The 20,033-nt window shown below is 39.7% G+C and overlaps 1 protein-coding gene across 1 annotated transcript in view; it reads right to left on the bottom strand.

Annotated features, from left to right (window-relative positions):
* TMX4 (thioredoxin related transmembrane protein 4) overlaps positions 1-3,684 on the bottom strand; it is a 38,670-nt gene extending 34,986 nt beyond the window's left edge. Inside the window, exon 1 of the mRNA XM_079129633.1 lies at positions 3,315-3,684. Coding sequence (XP_078985759.1) covers positions 3,315-3,490 — 176 coding nt within the window. The 5' untranslated portion in view covers positions 3,491-3,684. The remainder of the gene's footprint in view (positions 1-3,314) is intronic.
* Between the last annotated feature and the right edge of the window lie 16,349 nt (positions 3,685-20,033).

Below are 20,033 nucleotides of genomic sequence, written 5' to 3'. Positions count from 1 at the left end.
ATCTATAAATTGCAGGAAGTAACTACTACTTGACACAGATAAGGAAATAATGTTCAATATATTTCCTCCAGGTATGAGAAGGATTCTGGAGAGAAAATACCAAAATCTAGAGGTCCTAGACAAATAAATGAGGCTTTGCTCCATCACCAGGTGACTAATCTGTTTTGAAACATGTGCAGTCCAAGAACAAAGTCAGAAAAAGTGTTTTATAAAAATCAATCTGATCTGCTTTACAGAAGCAAAGTAATTTAACTCAAAGATTTACTTTTTATCTTTTTAATCTACATTTTGGCTTAAAGATAAGCAGGTCAAAAATAAGCTAGTTGGATATCTGCTTGTTCATTTTACAGGAAAAAAGTCACCAGAACAGTTACACAGAATGTATCATATTGCATATTTTTGTGTTTCAAAAGAATAAAAGTGGTATTCTCAAGGACTGACATAATGGGAGTCAAGCAAGTGTTTAAAACAGCAAAAGGTTGCAAAGCAACGGAATGAAACATAGTATAAAACACTGGAAGAGTAAGCATGGGAAGATCTGAAAAAAACAAAAAACAAAAAACAAACAAACAAAAAAGGCATACAATAAGCCCTTAGCACTAAAAGAAAATATAAGTAGTAAGGAAATAATTTTTCAGATTTGTAAAAAGGTTTCAGAAGAGAAATGACGAATTACTGCAAATATATTTTTAACTGATAAATTCTCTTTAACATAGCACTGCTTTTCTAAAACTGGAAATTCAATCGCCAAGATCCCCAAAATTGACTATTTGAAAGATATTGGAAATTTAACAAATTAAATTTTGTATTAGGAACTTTACATGTCTCAGTCAGGCAAAACACTGTTAGGTCCTTAAAATTAAATTATCGTCACCAAAATAACCATGAATTGCATTACAGGAGCTTTATATGACATGAGATATAGAAGAGCAGACTCTCAGAAGAAAAGTAGGTTATAAGCAAATGAACAAATAAAGAACTGTCATTCAAAGTGATGTTAAATTCTTATCAAACTTTTACTAGATCAGAAAGTTTCCCAACACTGCTTCTATAGGAAGTTAAATACATCGTTGGCAGACTCCTAATAATCTTCATTTATAAAACCAGCCCACTTAAACAAAATGTTTATATGGGAGGTAGCACAAACACATTTTGTTTTTCTCTTATCAGAACAAAAATCCAATAATGTTTGAATTCCTAGAAAGTTGTAGGCCTATAGTGGTACTGATGGTATAATGAATTTTATATTTTTTTAAAGTGTTAGATTTTTTCCAAAGGGAAAAAATTATTAGATTTTCATCTAATAATACATAAGAATAGATAAAAAATAGACAAGAGCCACAGTATTTCTTCAGAGGAAGCATTTCTGAAGTGGTTCTGGTATGCAGAAATTGGATGTAATGGCTTAAGTCCTTTCCTTTCCAGTCACTTCCTATATACCAATTCTGCAGAATACTCCATGAAATGAGAACTTCTACTAAAATGATCTCAAGTGTGTACATAACTTACTTCAGAGTTACAAGACTCTTCTTGCATCACAATCCAAGCATACACCAGAAAACTGAACAAATGGCAAGTTTACAGCAAGTGATCACTACAATTTAGGCTTGTACATTTATAAAAGGGTAAAATGTGAACCACCAATAATCAATGTAGACAAATATAGGAGATGTTGGCTGTCACTCAATTTTAGAAGTTTACTGGGGTTTAAACTCATCATAGATTTAGTGTTCTTAGTTCTTTGACTTACCAAAAACAAAACAAAAACAAAATCCAGCAATTCCAAAAGGAACCATAATGGAGTTGAGGAGTTGAAATATGAGGGTCTTCTTCTGTGACTGTCATGACCTACATACACAAACTGTTTTAACCAGAAAATTAACATGGCGGGGGGGACATGAGGTAAGAACCCACTGCAAAAAAAGAACTTTCTGTAGTATTAGCTGGCAAAATGCAGTTTCTTTAAAGTTCTTAAAGTTATTGCAAACATGGCTTTCCTAACATAAAATTCTACTTGGTTTAAAAGTTTCTCTTAAATAGAATATGACTTCCCCACTTCCTTCCAAAGTAGCTAAGCAGTTTATTTTAATAAATTGTTCATATCTCTAGCTTTAACAGTTTCATTGATTTTTTTTGTGATCAAGAGGGCATTTCGTTTTGAGTTCTAAATATTCCCTACTTTATAACTAAAAGCTAAATGCAAATCTGAAGGGACAATATGCCTTATGTTCTTTGAGCAACTTTTGGCCCTGATCTCATACTGCTTTTACTCCATTAGGCATCTGCTTGTAATCTAAATTGAAAAGAATCAAACTTTGGTCTTGGATAAAGACAATTTCAATTGTTTATGTCCTGAATGAATAATTAATTATCAAATATTAGGGATCATGTATATATATAGCCTGAAACCAAAGGGTACAGTGATGCAATCTCAGCAATTATTTCTCCAGAACTTCATTTTCCCTAAAAGCCCATCTTGATGGTTTCTCAAGTCTATTCAGACAACTGTCCTCTGTCAACTTCAAGTCTTCTTTCAAATGATCACTTCCTTACTATTCAGTTAACTGAAAGTTACAACCAACAAATCCCCTGCCTTCTCCTAACTCAGAAACAGTTGCCCATCCCTTTCTAGCAAAAGCAGTTTCCAACATTTACCTTGTTGTTCAAAAGGGACAATTTATTTATGACCTTTACTTTATGACGTCAGCACAATTAAATTACATTCACCCAAAAGTTCAACCTCTAAAAATTATGTATACAGCGTTTATTTGTAATCATGTTTTAAAAATAAAATGCACCCTTGTTAATGTTTTATTCTCACAATGACATCTCAAGCTCTTCAAAAGAAAAACTGAGACATTGGTACAAATCGGTTTGCCTTCGCAGTTCTACAGGCAACACAAATCTTTACCTATCCTTTGCTCCGTATTCATACTGTATATGATGTCACTGAATGATTGCCAATTATCCCGTACATGTATACTCCCATGAAGACACGGTTTTCCAATGCTGATTCCTCCTCTCCACCCTCCACTCTCCTTCCCTTGGTAAGCTGCGTTCTCTATCCGAGAAACAGGTTCCCCTAATGCAAAGGGTGAACAAAGTGAGGGATGTTCTTCACCCAGAGCAGTCAGGGCCGACAGACGTGCGCGCATGCGCAAAGGGGTCGGCCCAGCGCCGCAGGTCCCTGGCAGGGTCGGTACCTGGCCCCTGGTCTAGCCAAGCGGGACCGCACTGCGAGCCGACCACGCGGGCTGCGGGAAGGTGGCGCCCGCGAGGATAATGTGGCGTGCGGGGCGGGCGGGCACACTCACAATTTCAGCATCCACTCGCCTTCCATCACCAATGTCCAGTTGGAGGCGGTCATGGGCTGGACCCGACTTTGCTCCGCCGGCGGCGTGGCCTGCTCCGGGCCCTCGGTCGCCGCCAGTCCCGCGACCCAGGTGGCCAGGAGCGCCGTCAGCAGTGGGCCGCAGCGCCCGCCCGCCATGTTGGGCGCGGAGCGACGCTCCTCAGCGCCGGGTGTGGGCCAGGGGAACAACGGGGCCGCGGCCTCGCTCGCCCGCCCGCCCAGCTGGGCCTTGCCAGGTAGTCGGAGGAGATGGCGAGCCGCCCCGCCTCCGCCGGGCAGTGCACTCAGACCCTTCTCACGACACCGGCGGGCGGCCGGCACCGCCTCTTATCGGCCTGCGTCCTCCGAGGCCACGCCCCCTCCCGCCTCGCTTTGCCGTTGCCCGGGGTGTCGGTTGCCAAGGCAACAGCCGCCCTTTCTTCCTGACTGCCACTCTGAAAATAAACAGATGACCCAATGTTGTTTAAGTTAGTGCCTGCATGGCTCAGGCCCCTGAAAGAGGGGGTTGGCGCGTGTGCGTCTCTCTAAAGAGAAACGTAGTCGGTCGTTTCAAATCCATGCTGTCTCCAGTGGTAGCAAAAATAGCAGCAGTGAACTGCGGAGTAATCTTAAGGTCATTGAAAACTGGAGGGACTAGGTGGGCCGGCTTCTCGCTGAAAAATTTAAGTGCTTCTGCATGTATACATTGAAGCATCACCGCCTAATTGGGGATGATGATGAAACTAGACGATGAGATTGTATATAATTTTTTAAAATACAATTTTATAGAAAATTAAATCATGGGCATTAACAGATGGATACGTCAGTTAAGAATATGCATGGCCATTGGGAATACAACGAACGTTGTGTTTCTCTCAGCTACAGTTTTGTTGGCGTAGTAAAATGAAAGTAAAGTAGTCTTCAAGTTCAAAGCCAGCCTTAGCAATTTAGGAAGGCCCTGTCGCAAAATTAAAATAATGAAAAGAACTGGGAATGTGGATCAGTGGTAAAGTGCCTCTGGATTCAAACCCCTGTGCCAAAAATAAACAATTAATTTTACAAAATAAAGCTGAAGTCTTAAATGATTTCCAAATCTCTTTGCAGTTAACACATTAAATGAATCTGTACCTTGGGATCACCACACCCTAAGTATGTAAGATTGGTTACAATTAGAGGGTGGGAGAAAAGTTTCAAGAGTTGCTTTATAAGCATTTACTAGGTGTACAAAGCATAAAACTCAGTAGTGTAGTCACTGTATCTTGAAAAAGATGTGGTTGCTTAGACATACTAAGAATATTTCAGGCACCTGCAATCAATCTTCAATAAGTAAGAAAGATGAGTTTTGCTTGCAGAAAAGAGCTTGTCTGAATTAGGTGTTAATTAGTATTAGATAAAACCTATGTAGACCCAGCTCTTATCACCAAATTAACAGTGAAGAGTTTACAAACTATTGTAAATTAGAAAAATGTCTTTGCAATGAATGTTACTAAGACTCACTATTACTGTGTACACACCAATCCTGCAGTCAATAGAAAACAGTTTACTGTGTTAACAAGAGGGAGAAAGCATCTCAGGCACAAAAGAAACTCATTGCTGAAGCACGTCCTATCTCAAGTACAAATTGTGTGTTCAGGAATTGCATTTCTTGGCCTTCAGATGGAGGAGGACAGAGAAGACTAGTAGGAAGCAATATAGCAAGAATGTGTGGGAAGGACTTTGTCTTGAGGAGGCATAGAGCAGCCTAAGGGAGCAGCTGCTCCCATCAACTGTGATGGCCTTTCAGCCTGGACACTTCCTAGTCATGTGATTGGAGCTAAAACAAGTTTATACTCAACTTCTGCTTAATGAAGGTAATGACAGAACCAGGGTGACTGTGAAGCTGATATAAATGCTTTTAAAGGGTGACTGTGAAACTGATATACCTAGGACATGGTATAACTCAGAACAGGTTAATATTATTTAGAGGCAATGATATCCTATAATGCTTCTAAGGTCCTCTGATTTTCCTAAAGTCAAAGACACACAATGTCCTTGACACCCAGCTTCACTTCTACCCCCTTACATTCTACCATTCTCACAATCCTCCTTGCTCCAGTAATACAAAACCATTCCCCAGGCACACTGATACTTTGATACCACCTTGCATCTTCATTCTGCTTAAACACTCCTCTTCTCTAGTTGCCTAATGAGGCATTATTCAACCTCTGTCATGTAGCTCACAGTGTCCCTCTGATGCAAAATGAGCTGCTATCTCCTTTCAGATTCAATAACTTTTCTGTGTAACTCTACCACACCCCTTTTGTATTCAATACAATTACACCTAGTTATCACCCTCTCACCTCACTTCTATAACCCCTACTAGATAGTCTTCAAAGTTAAGAGTATTACCTTAGGCATCTTTGCATCTCCAGAATAGCATAATACCCTTCTCATAGCAGTACTTAGGATAAACAGTTTTTGACATGATCCCCAAAATCTCCCACCTCCTGGTGTTCAGGCCCTTGGGTGATTCTCTCTTCTTGAGTGTGAACTGGACCCAAAAACTCATTTCTAAATAATAGAACATGATGAAAGTCATGGGAGAGGTCTTCCATAACAAGTTTACAAAAAATTACGGCTTCCATCTTGCTCCAGCTCTCCCTGCTGCTTGTTCACACAGAAACACTGTATGGAGAACTTCAAGTGGTAAGAAACTAAGGGAGGCCTCTAGCCAACATCTCGTGAGGAACAGAGGCCTCAGTCCAACAGTCAGCCAAAACCAAAATCTTGGGAATAACCATGTGAGTAACCTACAAGTCATCCTTCCCCAGTGTACTTGAAATGACTGGGCCTGATGAGTGCCCCAAAGCCAGAAGACACAGTTTAGCCGAGCCATACCCACAGACACTGTGACACAATCAGTATTGGTGTTTTAAGCCACCAAGATTTGGAGTAATTTGCCATGCACATTATTTTCATATGTAAAGGATTCTTTTCCATTTGAATGAAGAGAGGTACTGGGAGAAAGAGATTCTGTCCCCAGAGTAGTTTGTAATGTTGCTACTGTGGGGCACTTATGTTTACACAAAAATACATGGTTCCTAATAGGAAGAGGAATCTCTTGGACTTTAATGAAGTGACATTATAGCAAGAGAGAAGGGAAGAATTAGGTAGACACATATCCATTTCCCCTCTCTCCCAGCCTATAGAAACCATGCTTCAATACCATGTTCAGGTTGGGCACCACAATGTAAATAGTTCTGACCAGCTGCAAACATTAGGAGATGGCTATGTATCACTTCCAACTTGAAGTATGTACTCACTGCTGCAAGATGCTCCAGTGTTCCCTTCTCCTGCTGTGAATATTTCAGAGCAAAGTTCATGATCTAGGAGTCTACTAGCCCAGAGTAGCCTGAATTGCTGAGCTGTCTCATTGGAGAACAGGTGCCCTGCTTTCTTCCCTGAATTCTCTATAGACTCCACTGTTATGGATTGGATATGAGGTATGCCCCAAAAGCTCCTGTGTTAATGTAGTGAAATGACTGTATTGTGAGAACCATATTCTATTCAGTAAATCCTAGCTTGAATAGACTGACAGGGTGGTAAACGCAGGCAGGTAGGCTGTGGCTGGAGGAGGTAGGACTGGAAGGTTTCACCTTCCTTGTGTCCCCTTGGCCCCTGCCCATCTGCTTCCCAACCACCATGAAGTGAGCAGCTTTACTCTGACACCACCCTTTCACCATAGAGTTCTGTCTCATCTAAGTCCAAAGCTATGGAATGAGTTGATCATGAACTAATCCTTTGAAACTGTGAGCCCAACATAAACATTTCCTCCTCTGAATTGATCTTGTCAGGTACTTTGGTCACAATGAGGAGAAGCTAACACACTTCACAAAGGCAAGATATAAATATTCATTATGATAACCTATTCAACCTAGCTGTTACTAACCACCCCAAAACACATCTCATGGTTCTGGGGATTGATGATGATGATGACAATAATGGTGTGTGTGTGTGTGTGTGTGTATTCATGTGGTGGCAGATGTTTGGAGCTAAGGCCAGAGTCAAAGTCTTTTCATTCACATCTGGAATCTGATATAGGATGAGAAAGCTAGAGAGACTGACCAGGCATCTCTCTTATCCTGCATCCTCTTCATGTAGACAGCTTGGACTTCTTTACAGCATGGCACTTTGGGTGCTATTCTACTTAATTCCTCTACAGCAAAAGTTCCCATACACAACTAGAAGTTGCATTACTTCCTAAAATCTTGACTCAAAAATATGAAAATGTCACTTGTACCACATTCCAGTGGTCAAACAAGCACTAAAGGCCAGCCTGGTGGAAAGAAGAGGGATTTGACTTTATCACTTAATAAGAAGCAGCAAAATAAATTTTGGCCACCTTTTTGGTTGGTATGTATGTATGTATGTATGTATTTAAGTATTGGTACCAGGTATTGAACCCAGGAGCACTTAACCATTGAGACATATTCCAAGCCCTTTTTCATTTTGAGACAGAGTCTCACTAAGTTACTTAGGGTGTCCCTAAGTTGCTGAGTCTGGCTTTGAACTTGTGCTCCTCCTGCCTCAACCTCCTGAGTTATCAGGTTTACAGACATGCACTACCACATCCAGCAATTGTGGCTATCTTTAATCTACAAAAAGTCAAACATTTGGGATTGTTTATCACTGAAGCACAATTTAGCCAATTCTGACTGATCCTCTGCTTCTTTTGATGACTTATTCAGTAGTAGGCTGGGTGTTTTAAGGGAAAAGAAGATGATATTTCTACAAAACAGAATGGGAATTCCCTCTCCCCTTTTATCTTTTGTGGGGAGGTGACTGTGAGATGCTGATTTCGGCAAAACATATTAGAGAATGATTTTCAAGCCTACTACAGTCAAATGGTTTGACAGTGTGGTATTTGCGTACCCATAAAACTTCACAAAATTTTTGTTAAACCTGTTCCAAAAGATTCCAAAAAATGGTAAGGTTTGTATGAACAAATCTGAGAAAATATGACAAATGTCTTTTGTATTCAGAAACCTTTTTTTGCTTGCATAATGGGTGTAGAAAAACAATTTTCAAGAGAAATAAAATCTTATATTCTAATTTGTAACCTACAAATTTTAATACAGAGTTACCAACCAAAGACTTCAATAAATTGGCAACATAGGACTTGATATTAGGTGGATAACCAATGAGAGGTAAGGAGATTGCGTTCATATCACAAAAATATCTACAATTATAAGTTTTGGAAATTATGATATACAATGGTTTTCCTGTTACAGATGGTGAAACTGGTATGGAAATATTAAATAAGTGAAGCAATGCTGTAAAATTAGTCTATAAAGTAATAATAGTAGAGGAATTTAATTACACAAACAGATTTGCTAAATGCCTTACAGGAACAAGAGGTAGAAGGAAAATTTAAATAGGACACAGTAATATGTCCTAGAACAGATGGCAGAAGAAATCATGAAGGATGGAAATAAGCTGAAATGTACCCAGACTAGTGACTAGAAACAAATCCAGAAGGACACTCAATAAGTCTCTAAGAAATAGCTTTAGGACCATGTCCTGAAGAAAGAAAATCAACTAAGTTTCTTCAGAACTAATAAATAAGCCCAAGAAAAGAGTAGCCTCATATTAGAGAAAGATACACAAATCAATTCTCTTTCTACATATCAGTAGGAATTCATTTAAAAAGGTAATATAGACAAAGATTCTATACAATAGTAACAAAAACTATTTTTAAAAATTAAAAGAAACATGGGACATATAGGAAACATGCTAAGGACTTTATTTGGCACATAAGTAAATTTTCCTAAAATAATTTATAAATATAATGCAGTGCCATTTGAAAACCAGCCAAGGTCTTTTTTTGAACAGAATTCTAAAAAAAAGAATATTTTAAATGTCTTAATTATTATGACCAGTCAATGGGATTTTGAAAAGAACAATTATGTAGGTCTTGGTCCTCTTAGGTATTAAAATCTACTATAAAGTTGCAATAAAATAGGTAAATGGAGATACTGTCATAAGAAGCAGCAAGTGGATAGATGGTTCATAGTTGAGATCCAAGAAATAAACATACTACATATATATGTGTGTGTGCGTGCGTGTGTGTGTATATATATATATAATATGCAATATATATATTTACATATGTAACATATTCGGATAAGGTAGACTTCAGCTACAATAACAAACACAGAGGCTTAACTCACAAATCTCCTTTCCCTGTGATACAAATTCACTAAGGACTCAAGAAACTCTCCAGGAAAGCTGTACACCAGGCAGGGTGTACACAATACATACTGCTTCAATCTTATGACTCTGTTCTCTTAACATGAGACTTTCTCCAAAATCATTGCAGGGCAAAGAAATGTAAGACTACAAAGAGATTTTTGCTCTAGAAATTGGCCACATAATGAAAAGTAAGAGTAAAAAGCAAAGCCAAACAGAGTGAAATGGTCTGAAATATTCATAGCACACAAAGGTTTAATAACTATAAAGTTGAAGAAGTTCTACAAATAAATAAGGAAAGTATGAAATCCAATAGGATAATAACAAGATTATACATAACTACAAGACTACAACTATCCAGAGAAGAAAAAGTAACAAGATGATTACAAAAAGCTACTCGAGCATACTGCTTATCAGATAACTATATTTTGAAGTTACTAATAGTTTATTTGATGCTTCTCTATGATTCTCTTTAGGTTCAACCAACTATTATTAGGACTAGACACCCCAATATTTTAAATCCTCAGCAGACTCCAGTCATAATTTCCCCTGATTACATGACACTTGGGAATCTGGCATGTGTATATCAATTCAAAGTACAACTAAATGAAAACTGAAAAAGAAGGAGCATAAATTTTATTCAATAGCAGTCATGTACCTTAAATATGTGAAATAATACATGAAAGGAAATAAATGTATAAAATATAAAATTATCTACAATATTGGGTGCTCTCCAGTATTCACCAGGCCCTGAATATTGGAACACATGAGCTGGTATCTTCATTTTATTGAACAAATTTCATAAAACACAAATGGTACACAGAACTTGTACTAAGTTTTGTGAGACAATGGAGATGTGAATCTCTGTTCTATATGAGACTGAGCATTAATCAATAAGATGTTAAAAAAAAATAGTTCAGCAGCGATTGGAAATAAATAACCCAAAAGATGCTATACAAGATATTGAGAAAAGGCTAAATTAGTTTATTCATATTCTAAAGTGTTCAGTGATCTAGAACCTTTCAGAATGGGAAGGCTGAGGATACACTATGCAAGATATTGAACTTCAGAACTACTCTGATATGTAGGTAGGAAGAAAACGATGGAGAAGAGGGGCAAAGAAATTTTCAGGTTGGAAAATGCCATGACGACAAAATAGCCAGGCATGGTGGCACATACCTGTAATCCTAGCAGCTCAGGAGGCTGAGACAGGAGGATTGCAAGTTCAAAGCCAGTCTCCGCAATTTAGCAAAAGGTGCTAAGCAACTTAGTGAGACACTGACTCAAAATAAAACATAAAAAGGACTGGGGATGTGACTCAGTGGTTATGACCCTGGGTTCAATCCCTAGTACTAAGAAAAAAAAAAAAAAAAAAAAGAGAGAGAGAGAGAATTTATGTTGGGTTAAGGATGTAGCTCAGAGGGAGAGCATTTGCCTAGCATACCAAAGACCCTGCATTCAATTTCCAGCACTGCAAAAGAAAGAAGAAAACATTTTGAAGTTTAACATTCAACCTAAAATCAAACAAAAAAATCTCAACTGCTTTTACTATGAACAAATATTTGTGCTTGTGTTTTGGCATTTGAAGTTTGGGAAATCAGGATCAGTATTTCTGCACTGGACACATTTATGCAAGATTTATTTTTATTGAAGAGAAGAAACTGGAAAGGAACACAGATGTCCACTGAGGTTATTGCTATGTTCCAAGGAAATAAGACATGCCAACTAAGCCATCAGTTCTTGTGTGTCTAGTAAGAATTTACTTTACTTGATAGATCTCATTTTAGGAACTATTTCTTGACATTTGAGTCAAATCTTTCTGAACATACTCTAGTCATATTTTTAAAATTTTGTTGTGTTTACATTTCAATAAAGGTAGAAATCAAATTTTCACTGTGTAGTAAACCTAATTTTACATTTACAGTTTAAAATACTTTTCCATATTTCAATCTCTTCTCCCTTTGTCATCATAAAAATTTTAAAATCCAAAGTTAGATACATATAAACATTAGAGTATTAGATAATACATGCCAAGAATTCAATATTTTGCATTTTGCCCAACAAAATAATTTGGGATAATTGCTGGGCAGTGATTTCTATGCAACTGATAGAAGCTGGGAAAACATTAAAGACAAATTCTCTTAGAGAAAACACAACTATAAAGTTTATTTATTTACTTATTTATTTATACCAGGGATTGAACTCAAGGATGATTAACCATTGACCACATCCCAGTCAGTTATTTATCTATTTACTTATTTATTTAAGACGTGTCTCCCTAAGTTGTTGAGACTGACTTTGAACTAACAATCCTACCTCAGTCTCCTGAGTCACTGGAATTAAAGGTGTGTGCCACTATGTCTGGCAAAAGTTTTATATTTTTCACGAATCACTTCTACAATTTACTGCTAAAGCATATACACAATACTTAATAAATCTAAGTATAGTAGGATACAGTCCATGTTACAGCACTCAGCCTGAGCACATGTGGTATGCTAGTAAATATTTTAAAACCCTCATTTCAGAGACCAAAAAGCCCTAATCTATTGAGTTTGCCAATTTCTATGACCTAAGAATCCTCCTATGTCTGATTTTTAGACTACCAACTTGATATTCACCAGCTAGTGAAATTTCTAAATTTTATCCATTGGTTCTTTCAGCTGGGTGCAAGTTTACTCCAGATCCACACCATAAACACTGATCATAATATACCACCACTTATCAAAATTCTTACCCTCTACTTGTTCTGAGTGCTAATGGTATAAATTGAAAACTCTTAAATACACATATAAAATATATGATTACAGGTGTGCATCTTGCATATTTATGAACGTAAAATACGGTTCTTGATTTAATCCTATGCTTTTTGGCACTTTTTAAATGACTTTCTTTTACAAGGGTTTTTAAAACATAATAAAGAACACATATGTTGTTAAGTGAATTCTTATATAGGAATGTAACTTGTGTTGAGTGACTGCATTTGCTTGCACGCAGACACATGCTCAACACGAACAAGTACACACTTGAGTATTTATATAACTTGATTTAGTACAGGTGGTTGGGCTGTAGCATTGATCCTCTTTTTTTTTTTTGACAGTGTTGGGGATAATGAACCCAGGGCCTTGTGCATGTGCATGCAAGGTAAGCACTCTAACAATTGAGTTATATCTCCAGCCCATGATCCTCTTTCTAACATTCTAACGTAAGTAAATGAGGCTTTTGCTATGTTCCATGGCAAATTACAGTGCTGCCTGAACCCTAATGAGTCACATTATTTTTTTGTCAAAATATATTTACATAAAAGACAGCATGTACTTTACAACATCCGTAACATAAAACATGTGCTGTGTTGTCAAGTTTTCACTTCTACCCTTTTTTTAACCAGCAAAAATAAATATTTCTAACTTTTAAAAATACTAGTCTTCCCATGCAAATGGAGCAGAAGTAAGAGGCTCATTAAGGTATTTATTTTGAAAATATAAGCACATTCTCTACTGTTCTTATTTTTGTGCCATGCAAATTAAAGATTTTTCATCAAATCATTCAAGGTGATTAACTATTCCTCTTCTACAAAGTAAAGGCCTCTAAAGCTTTCACTTTAGAGGAACTAAGGAAGAGAAGCAATCTCATACCCAGGATTTGAACGAGCAGCAGAGAACTCCTGGGACAAGGTATATAATGTCTACTATGTTAAAAAAAAAAAATGGGGTCAAGTCAAAATGGTGTTGGTTAATGTTCAAATATAACAACTAGTCTTGTGTCAGAGATTTTCATTAGAAAACTACTGTACAGGTGGTTCTTAACAGAGGGTGAGAAGTGACTTTGTCCCTCAGGGAATATTTGGCTTTGTCTGGAGACATTGGGGTAATTAGAAAACTTGGAAGGTGGAGGGATGTTAGTAGTATCTAGTGAACTGAGACAAAGGATGCTACTAAATATCTTATAATGACAGAACTAACCTCACAATACAAAGTCAAAATGTTAAAAGAAACCTTGTATTATATCTGAACATTTACACACATGTAAATCAAACAGGTGAAGAAATGAGACATTTCCACCAGTGAAGTCCCTTAGTTGATCCTCCCCAATCACAAAGCCCTCCATCTCTTTTGAAGGTGATCTCTGTCTCAACTTATGTGGCAATTATTTGCTTGCCTACCTTCACAGTTGATGTTACAACTCATGTCACTGAATATGGGAGAAGAGTTCTACCTGTCTTGAATATTTTGTGCATAGAATTTTCAGGTGACTGAAATGCTTTTATATATTAGGTAATCTTTAGTTTAATACTCCTCTTATCCATTATTATGTTTTTAAGACTTATGCATTTCAGAAAATGTAGTTGTACTGTCTCTATTTACACTGTGGTACTCAATTGCTTATATGAACAAAATATGACTCATCTACTTTAAGGTATATTGATGTTCAGATTGCTTCTAGGTTGAGAGGACTGCAGATCTGGTGGGATCATGTGTGTATATGAACACTGGGACACTTGTCTACCTATAGCTTGACATCGTAGGATTGGAATACCAAATCCCAGGGTATATGTATTTTCAACCTTACCAGATAGTACTAAATTCTTTCCCAGAATAGTTGTACCCATTTATACTACTACCAGTATTATACAAAAATCCCTGAGTCCAGGTTATCGTCTCCAGCATTTTCTTTTCCTTTGCTCTCTTGGTACTGGGAATTGAAGCTAAAGGCTCTTCACCCCTAAGCTGCATCCCCAGTCCTTTTCATTTTATATTTTGAGGCAGGGTCTTGCTAAATTGCTAAAGTTGGCTTTGAATTTGGTATCCTCCTGCCTCAACCTCCCAAGGAGCTGGAATTACAGTTGTATACCACTGAACACTGAAAGGAACAAGGCTATAGACATTTCTCCCCTAATTCTGCCCCCTCCCCACACACTATTTTTCAATCTAGAGTGTTACCTTCCTCATTAGTCATTGGTTCAATTAGCCCGTGGGCTTCCACTACTTAAGGGTAGTTCCCCTGCTATTAGTGCTCTTTCTCTCTCGCCCTTAAGGGCAGACACTCTTAGTGTGGTTATTAAAATCTCTTGTGTGAATTCCCACATCTGGAGTGGTCTTTTGGATGCTTTCATTGGTGCTGTGACTCAGATGGGCTCTTCTATTGCCACTTAGGGAGTGGAATCCCATCTGATGCCCCAGACTCCCAGACGCTGGTCTTACCTTCCTTTTGCCTGGATGCACTCCTCCACATCCAGACACTGGCCTCATTTGGGAAATTAATCCTTCCCTGGCTTTTGATTATATGACCCATGAGACCTGGGAAGTGACCATCGAGCATCCAGCACCCCTGAGGCTCTCCGTGGGTTGGGGAAACCCCCAGTTACGGTTCTTGCAACTACAGCTGAATCCCTATCCTGACTGCTGAGGGAGAGCTGCTGGCTGACCGGGGACTCTTTCCTGAGAGGCGGGGAAAATTCGAGACTGATGGGGGAATCTTTCCTGAGAGGATTGCCTCTTGTGAGACCTACTTCCAGTCCTGGGTTCTCTCTATGACATTGGTGTCTCTACAGAAGCCCCAGGGCTGGGCACCCAGGCACGCTATGGGCTTAGGCTAGACACTCACCTAGTGGGGGTGACAACCCCCCCCCAATCCATCCTTTACTCAGGTGATTCCCTAAGGGCCAAGGGATGTCTCGCCTCTATATTCACCAATTCCTCTCTCACACTGGGCAACTCACTCTCAATTCCCACCCATGCCCCCTGGGTTGCCTCTTAGCTAATTTAACTGCCTCACCCTGGAACTCAAACCAAATGGCACCTTCTGAGAGTACTCAGGGAAATGGAAAGAGATTTCCCTACATTCAAGCTTTTTCTTTCTTGCACACTAAACCTGATCTTTGGTCTTCCTGAAAACCCAAACAACTCCTTTGGACTTTTACTCCCCCTTTTAATCTCTCCTCCTCCTCCAACTTTGGCCTGGCTAATGAACCACACCCATACTGGTCCCCTTCAGCAGAGGTCCCTCCGGCCCCTCCATCTTCTTTGCCCTGCTCTATTTCTGCTTCCACCTACCCCTGCCAAGTCTACCCAGTCCTCCCACCTCGTGGTCCCGTGCACATGTTTTAGCCCCCCTAAAGGAGGTGGCCAGTGTGGAAGGAGTGATCAGAGTTCATATTTCTTTTTCACTCCATGATCTTTCCCAGATAGAGAAGTGACTAAGTTCCTTCACCTTCAACTTCTCAACTTCATTACAGAATTTCAGTATCTCACTCAGTCTTATGACCTTACCTGACATGACATTTATACGATCATGTCCAACACCTTGACCCCTGAGGAGTGCAGGAGAGTCTGGGAACAGGCATGCAATTACGCGATGAGTTTCACCAATTGAACCCAACCCATCCCAGTGGGGCTGAAGCAGTACCAGATAGGGAGCCCCAATGGGACTATAATACAGGAATCGGGCATCTGCGGTGGGACAAGTTCCAAACCTGCATACTTGCAGTCCTCTGAAAGACCACCGTTAAACCCATTAATTATGATAAACTTCAGGAAGTAATACAGGACAAAACGAAAACCCATATACCTTTCTGAGTCGCCTTACAAAGGCCATGCTCAAATATACTAACCAGGACCCTGAAACTCCAGAGAGACAACAGCTACTCATGACTTACTTTTTTTCCCTAAGTTACCCAGACATAAAGGCTAAATTGAGGAGATTGGACAGGGGATCCCTTACCCCATAGCCAGAGGCTGAAGCAGTGGCATTCAGGGTGAATAACAGAAGGGAAGAAAAAAAATGCTAACCAAAAAATAGTGCTAGCCAAAACCTTTTAGCCAGCTAGACCTGCTCAGCTGGCCACTACTAAGGGCACCCTAGCTCCCAGAAGACCTCCAGGCCCATGCCTCAAGTGCAGAAAAGAGGGCCACTGGGCACAAGACTGCCCCAACCCCTGGAAGCCCCCAGGTCTTTGTCTGAAATGCCACCAACTGGAACATTGGGCAGTGGATTGCCCTGGTGCTCAGAGAAGTACCAGGTCACCCTCATTCCCTTCCCCCAGTGACTTACTGGGATTGGCAATGGATCACTGAAGGGGCCCGGGACTTCTACACCCAATGACCATCACTGTTCAGGAGCCCCACATGACCCTTACAGTGGGCAGGCAGGCAGCTATCTTTCCTTATAGATACTAGAGTCACCTTTTCAGTACTGTAGGAGTCTGGGGGACCCACTTCCCCTCCAAAATCCTCTATTGTCAGGGTAGAGGGAAAACCATACCATCCCTATCGGACAAATCTGCTTCACTCATTCATTGTTTTTTTCCACTTTGCAAACTCCATTTTTATTTGGATTAAAAAGCTTTAGATGAACAAACATATGATACATACATGTTATAAGACTAGTAACCACTTAAACCTCAGATGATGATATGATACAGAAATTAGAATAAACCAAATTTTAATCAGGTCTGGAAAGGTTCAAGGTGAGAAGTCAATACCACCAATTTGGGAATTTTATACAAGTAAGTGTCTTCCCCTCAATTCTTCTTCATCAGAAGAGGAGGGTGGGTTAAAAAAACAAATCAATTAAAGGCCTGTTAAATCAGTTAGCTGACATACATTCTATTTTAAACCTAAAGACCCCTCTCCCAAATAAATAAAATTCTTCTCCACAGGAATTTACATTTTGAAGACATTTAGGCCATTATACTTTCTAAGCCATATTACTACAGTTCCTAAAACCCATGGGAGAAAGGTGTACAGTTTACTTGTACTTTCTTATGTCAGGACTTTATTATATATGGAACCATCTTTTTTGGAAGATGGTTCACCTCAAATCTTATATCCTAAATATTAACTGATATTCTCCAAGTTAGTATATAGAAAGACATGATTCTAAAATAAATATTTAATTTAATTTTATTTTATTTTACTTTTAGACTTAATTAGGTCCTGCCTATTGGCATCCTGGGCTGACTCTGCACTACCTTAGGGAGGTCCTAAGGTACTGGGAAGGAGCCTGGAGAAGGAGTACTCTGGCTTCTAAGTGCCCCGTGGTCCACAGTGAAGAGTTTTTAGAGTTCCCCAAAAAAGTCTCATCCAGACCTTAAAAAGGGAAATAAAATGAATGTATGAAATAAATAAATAATTTAACCAAAATTAAGTTTCAGGTTCTTTGGTGTAATTCAAGAATGTCTAAAAAGAAAATAATCTGATTGCATTACACAGTCCATAATGATTCAATGGTCCAAATAACCAGGAATTGGAGATTTCCTTATCTAATTCAGTTCATTTTTGATAATTTCTATGTGTCCCATTTCTCTCCTGGGAAGGGACATCCTAACCAAATTGGGTGCCTTTATTTCCTTTTCACCCACCATGAGCCTCCACCAAGACTCCTCTGCTATTCCTCTGCTCATGACCTTGCAGGAACATACACCCCAATGTGAGTCTTCATACTCCCTTCCTCCCTCCCTTGTTGACCCCAAGGTCTGGGACACCCACACACCCTCTATAGCCACATGCTTACCTGTACTCATTCGCTTGAAGGACCCTACATCCTACCCAGCCCAAGCCCAATATCTCCTTCCTCAAAGTAGCCTCTTAGGGCTTCAACCAGTCATCCAGGATTTAAAGCGTAAAGACCTCCTGTGCCCCACCAACTTGCCTTATAACATTCCCATCCTGGGTGTTAAAAAGCCTAAAGGATCTTACCATTTGGTGCAAAATCTCTACATCATCAACTCGGCAGTTGTCCTCATCTTCCCCATTGTGCCCAATTCCTACACCTTGCTTTCCTCTATCCCTCCTCCACCACAAACTACTCTATGTTGGATTTGCAGGATACTTTTTTCACTGTCCCTCTTCATCCTCACTCATAGGATCTCTTTGCTTTCACCTGGACTGACCCTCTCACTCAAGTTTCTTCTCAGCTGACCTGGACAGTTCTCCCACTGGGATTTTGGGACAGCCTTCACCTCTTTGGCCAAACACTGTCTCATGTTCTTGCCTCTCTTACTTTCATTTCTTCCTCTCTCTTACAGTATGTTGATGATCTTCTTCTATGCAGTCCCTCTTTTGAGGACTCCCAAGGAGACACCATTAAGCTTCTAAATTTTCTGGCTGACAGAGGTTATAGGGTCTCTTCAGCAAAGGTCCAACTTTCCCAACCTCAGGTTATTTACTTAGGAGTCAGCCTCTCAACTGGATTTAAGACCTTCACAGTAGAGAGAAAAGCATTGTTGCAGAACATGCCCTCCTTCTACCAAGGAAGAAATCCTTTCCTTTTTAGGACTAGCAGGATATTTATGATCCTGGATTCCAAAGTTTTCCATCCTGGTGGCCCCCTTATATGAGGCTTCAAAGGGAACTCCCACTGAACCTCTTCTCAACAAGGTGGAAACTCCTTTCCAGACACTAAGGAAAGCCCTTCTTCAAGCCCCAACCCTACACCTCTCTGACATCACCAGGTCATTCTGTTTGTCTCTGAGAAAAGTGGGCTCACTCTGGGGGTCTTAAGACACATGTTCGGTCCTACCTTTGGCCCAGTGGCATACCTATCAAAAACGCTAGACCCCAGTGCAAGAGGCTAGGCACCATGTGTTAGGGTATTGGTTGCAACATTTGTCTTAACCCAGAAATCAAAAAATCTTTCCTTTGGGGCTCCCACTGACGCTCTCACATCATCTGTCCAAGCTTCTTACTTATAAGGGTCTGCAAACTCTACTACCCTGTCGGGTGTTAGTTTTGCAAACTGCTCTTATTGAGGACTCTTCCATTTCTTTAAAGACACGCCCTCCTTTAAATCCAGCCACCCTCTTACCCCCTCTTTCCAATATGCATAATTCAGCAACCCATAGCTGCCTTGAGATTCTGGAAGAGTTACTTCCTTGCCCCTTCAATGTTCAGGAGGGGGCCTTAAACAACCCTACTTTCATATGGTTCACTGATGGGAGCTCTTTGGTCTACGAAGGAATTCAGTGGGCTGGATATGCCATTGTCTCCTTGGAAAAGGTTGTAGACTCAGGACCACTACCAAACAACACTTCCAACTAACAGGCAGAAATAATCACCCTCACTTGAGCATTCACCCTCTCAAAGGGAGAATTCCACACAATCTACACTGACTCTAAATACACTTTTTACGTTATCCTTTCCCATGCCAATATTTGGAAAGAGAAGGGCCTTCTTGTCACAAAGGGGAACTCCATCCCCAACTCTGGCTACATCCTAAACCTCCTTGAGGCTCTTAACCTCCCAGCAATCATAGGCCTTGCCAAGTTGAACATTGCCAAGTTCATCAGACAGACCAATCATTCGTCTCTTCAGGCAACAACAAGGCAGATGAGGAGGCTAGAAGAGTAGTCCTATCATCCATACCAGCCCCCATTATGACTCTGCCCCCCAACAGGGAAATCCTTTTTGTACCTCCACTGTCTATTCCACCCAACCTTTCTTCACTCTCAATTCCACTAAGACTCATTTGCAACCATCCT

This window comes from Sciurus vulgaris (assembly GCF_902686455.1).
Source record: "Sciurus vulgaris genome assembly, chromosome: 2".
Classification (NCBI taxonomy): domain Eukaryota; kingdom Metazoa; phylum Chordata; class Mammalia; order Rodentia; family Sciuridae; genus Sciurus; species Sciurus vulgaris.
Note: the sequence above shows the minus strand (reverse complement) of the source record. Positions and strands in the feature narration are given on the sequence as shown.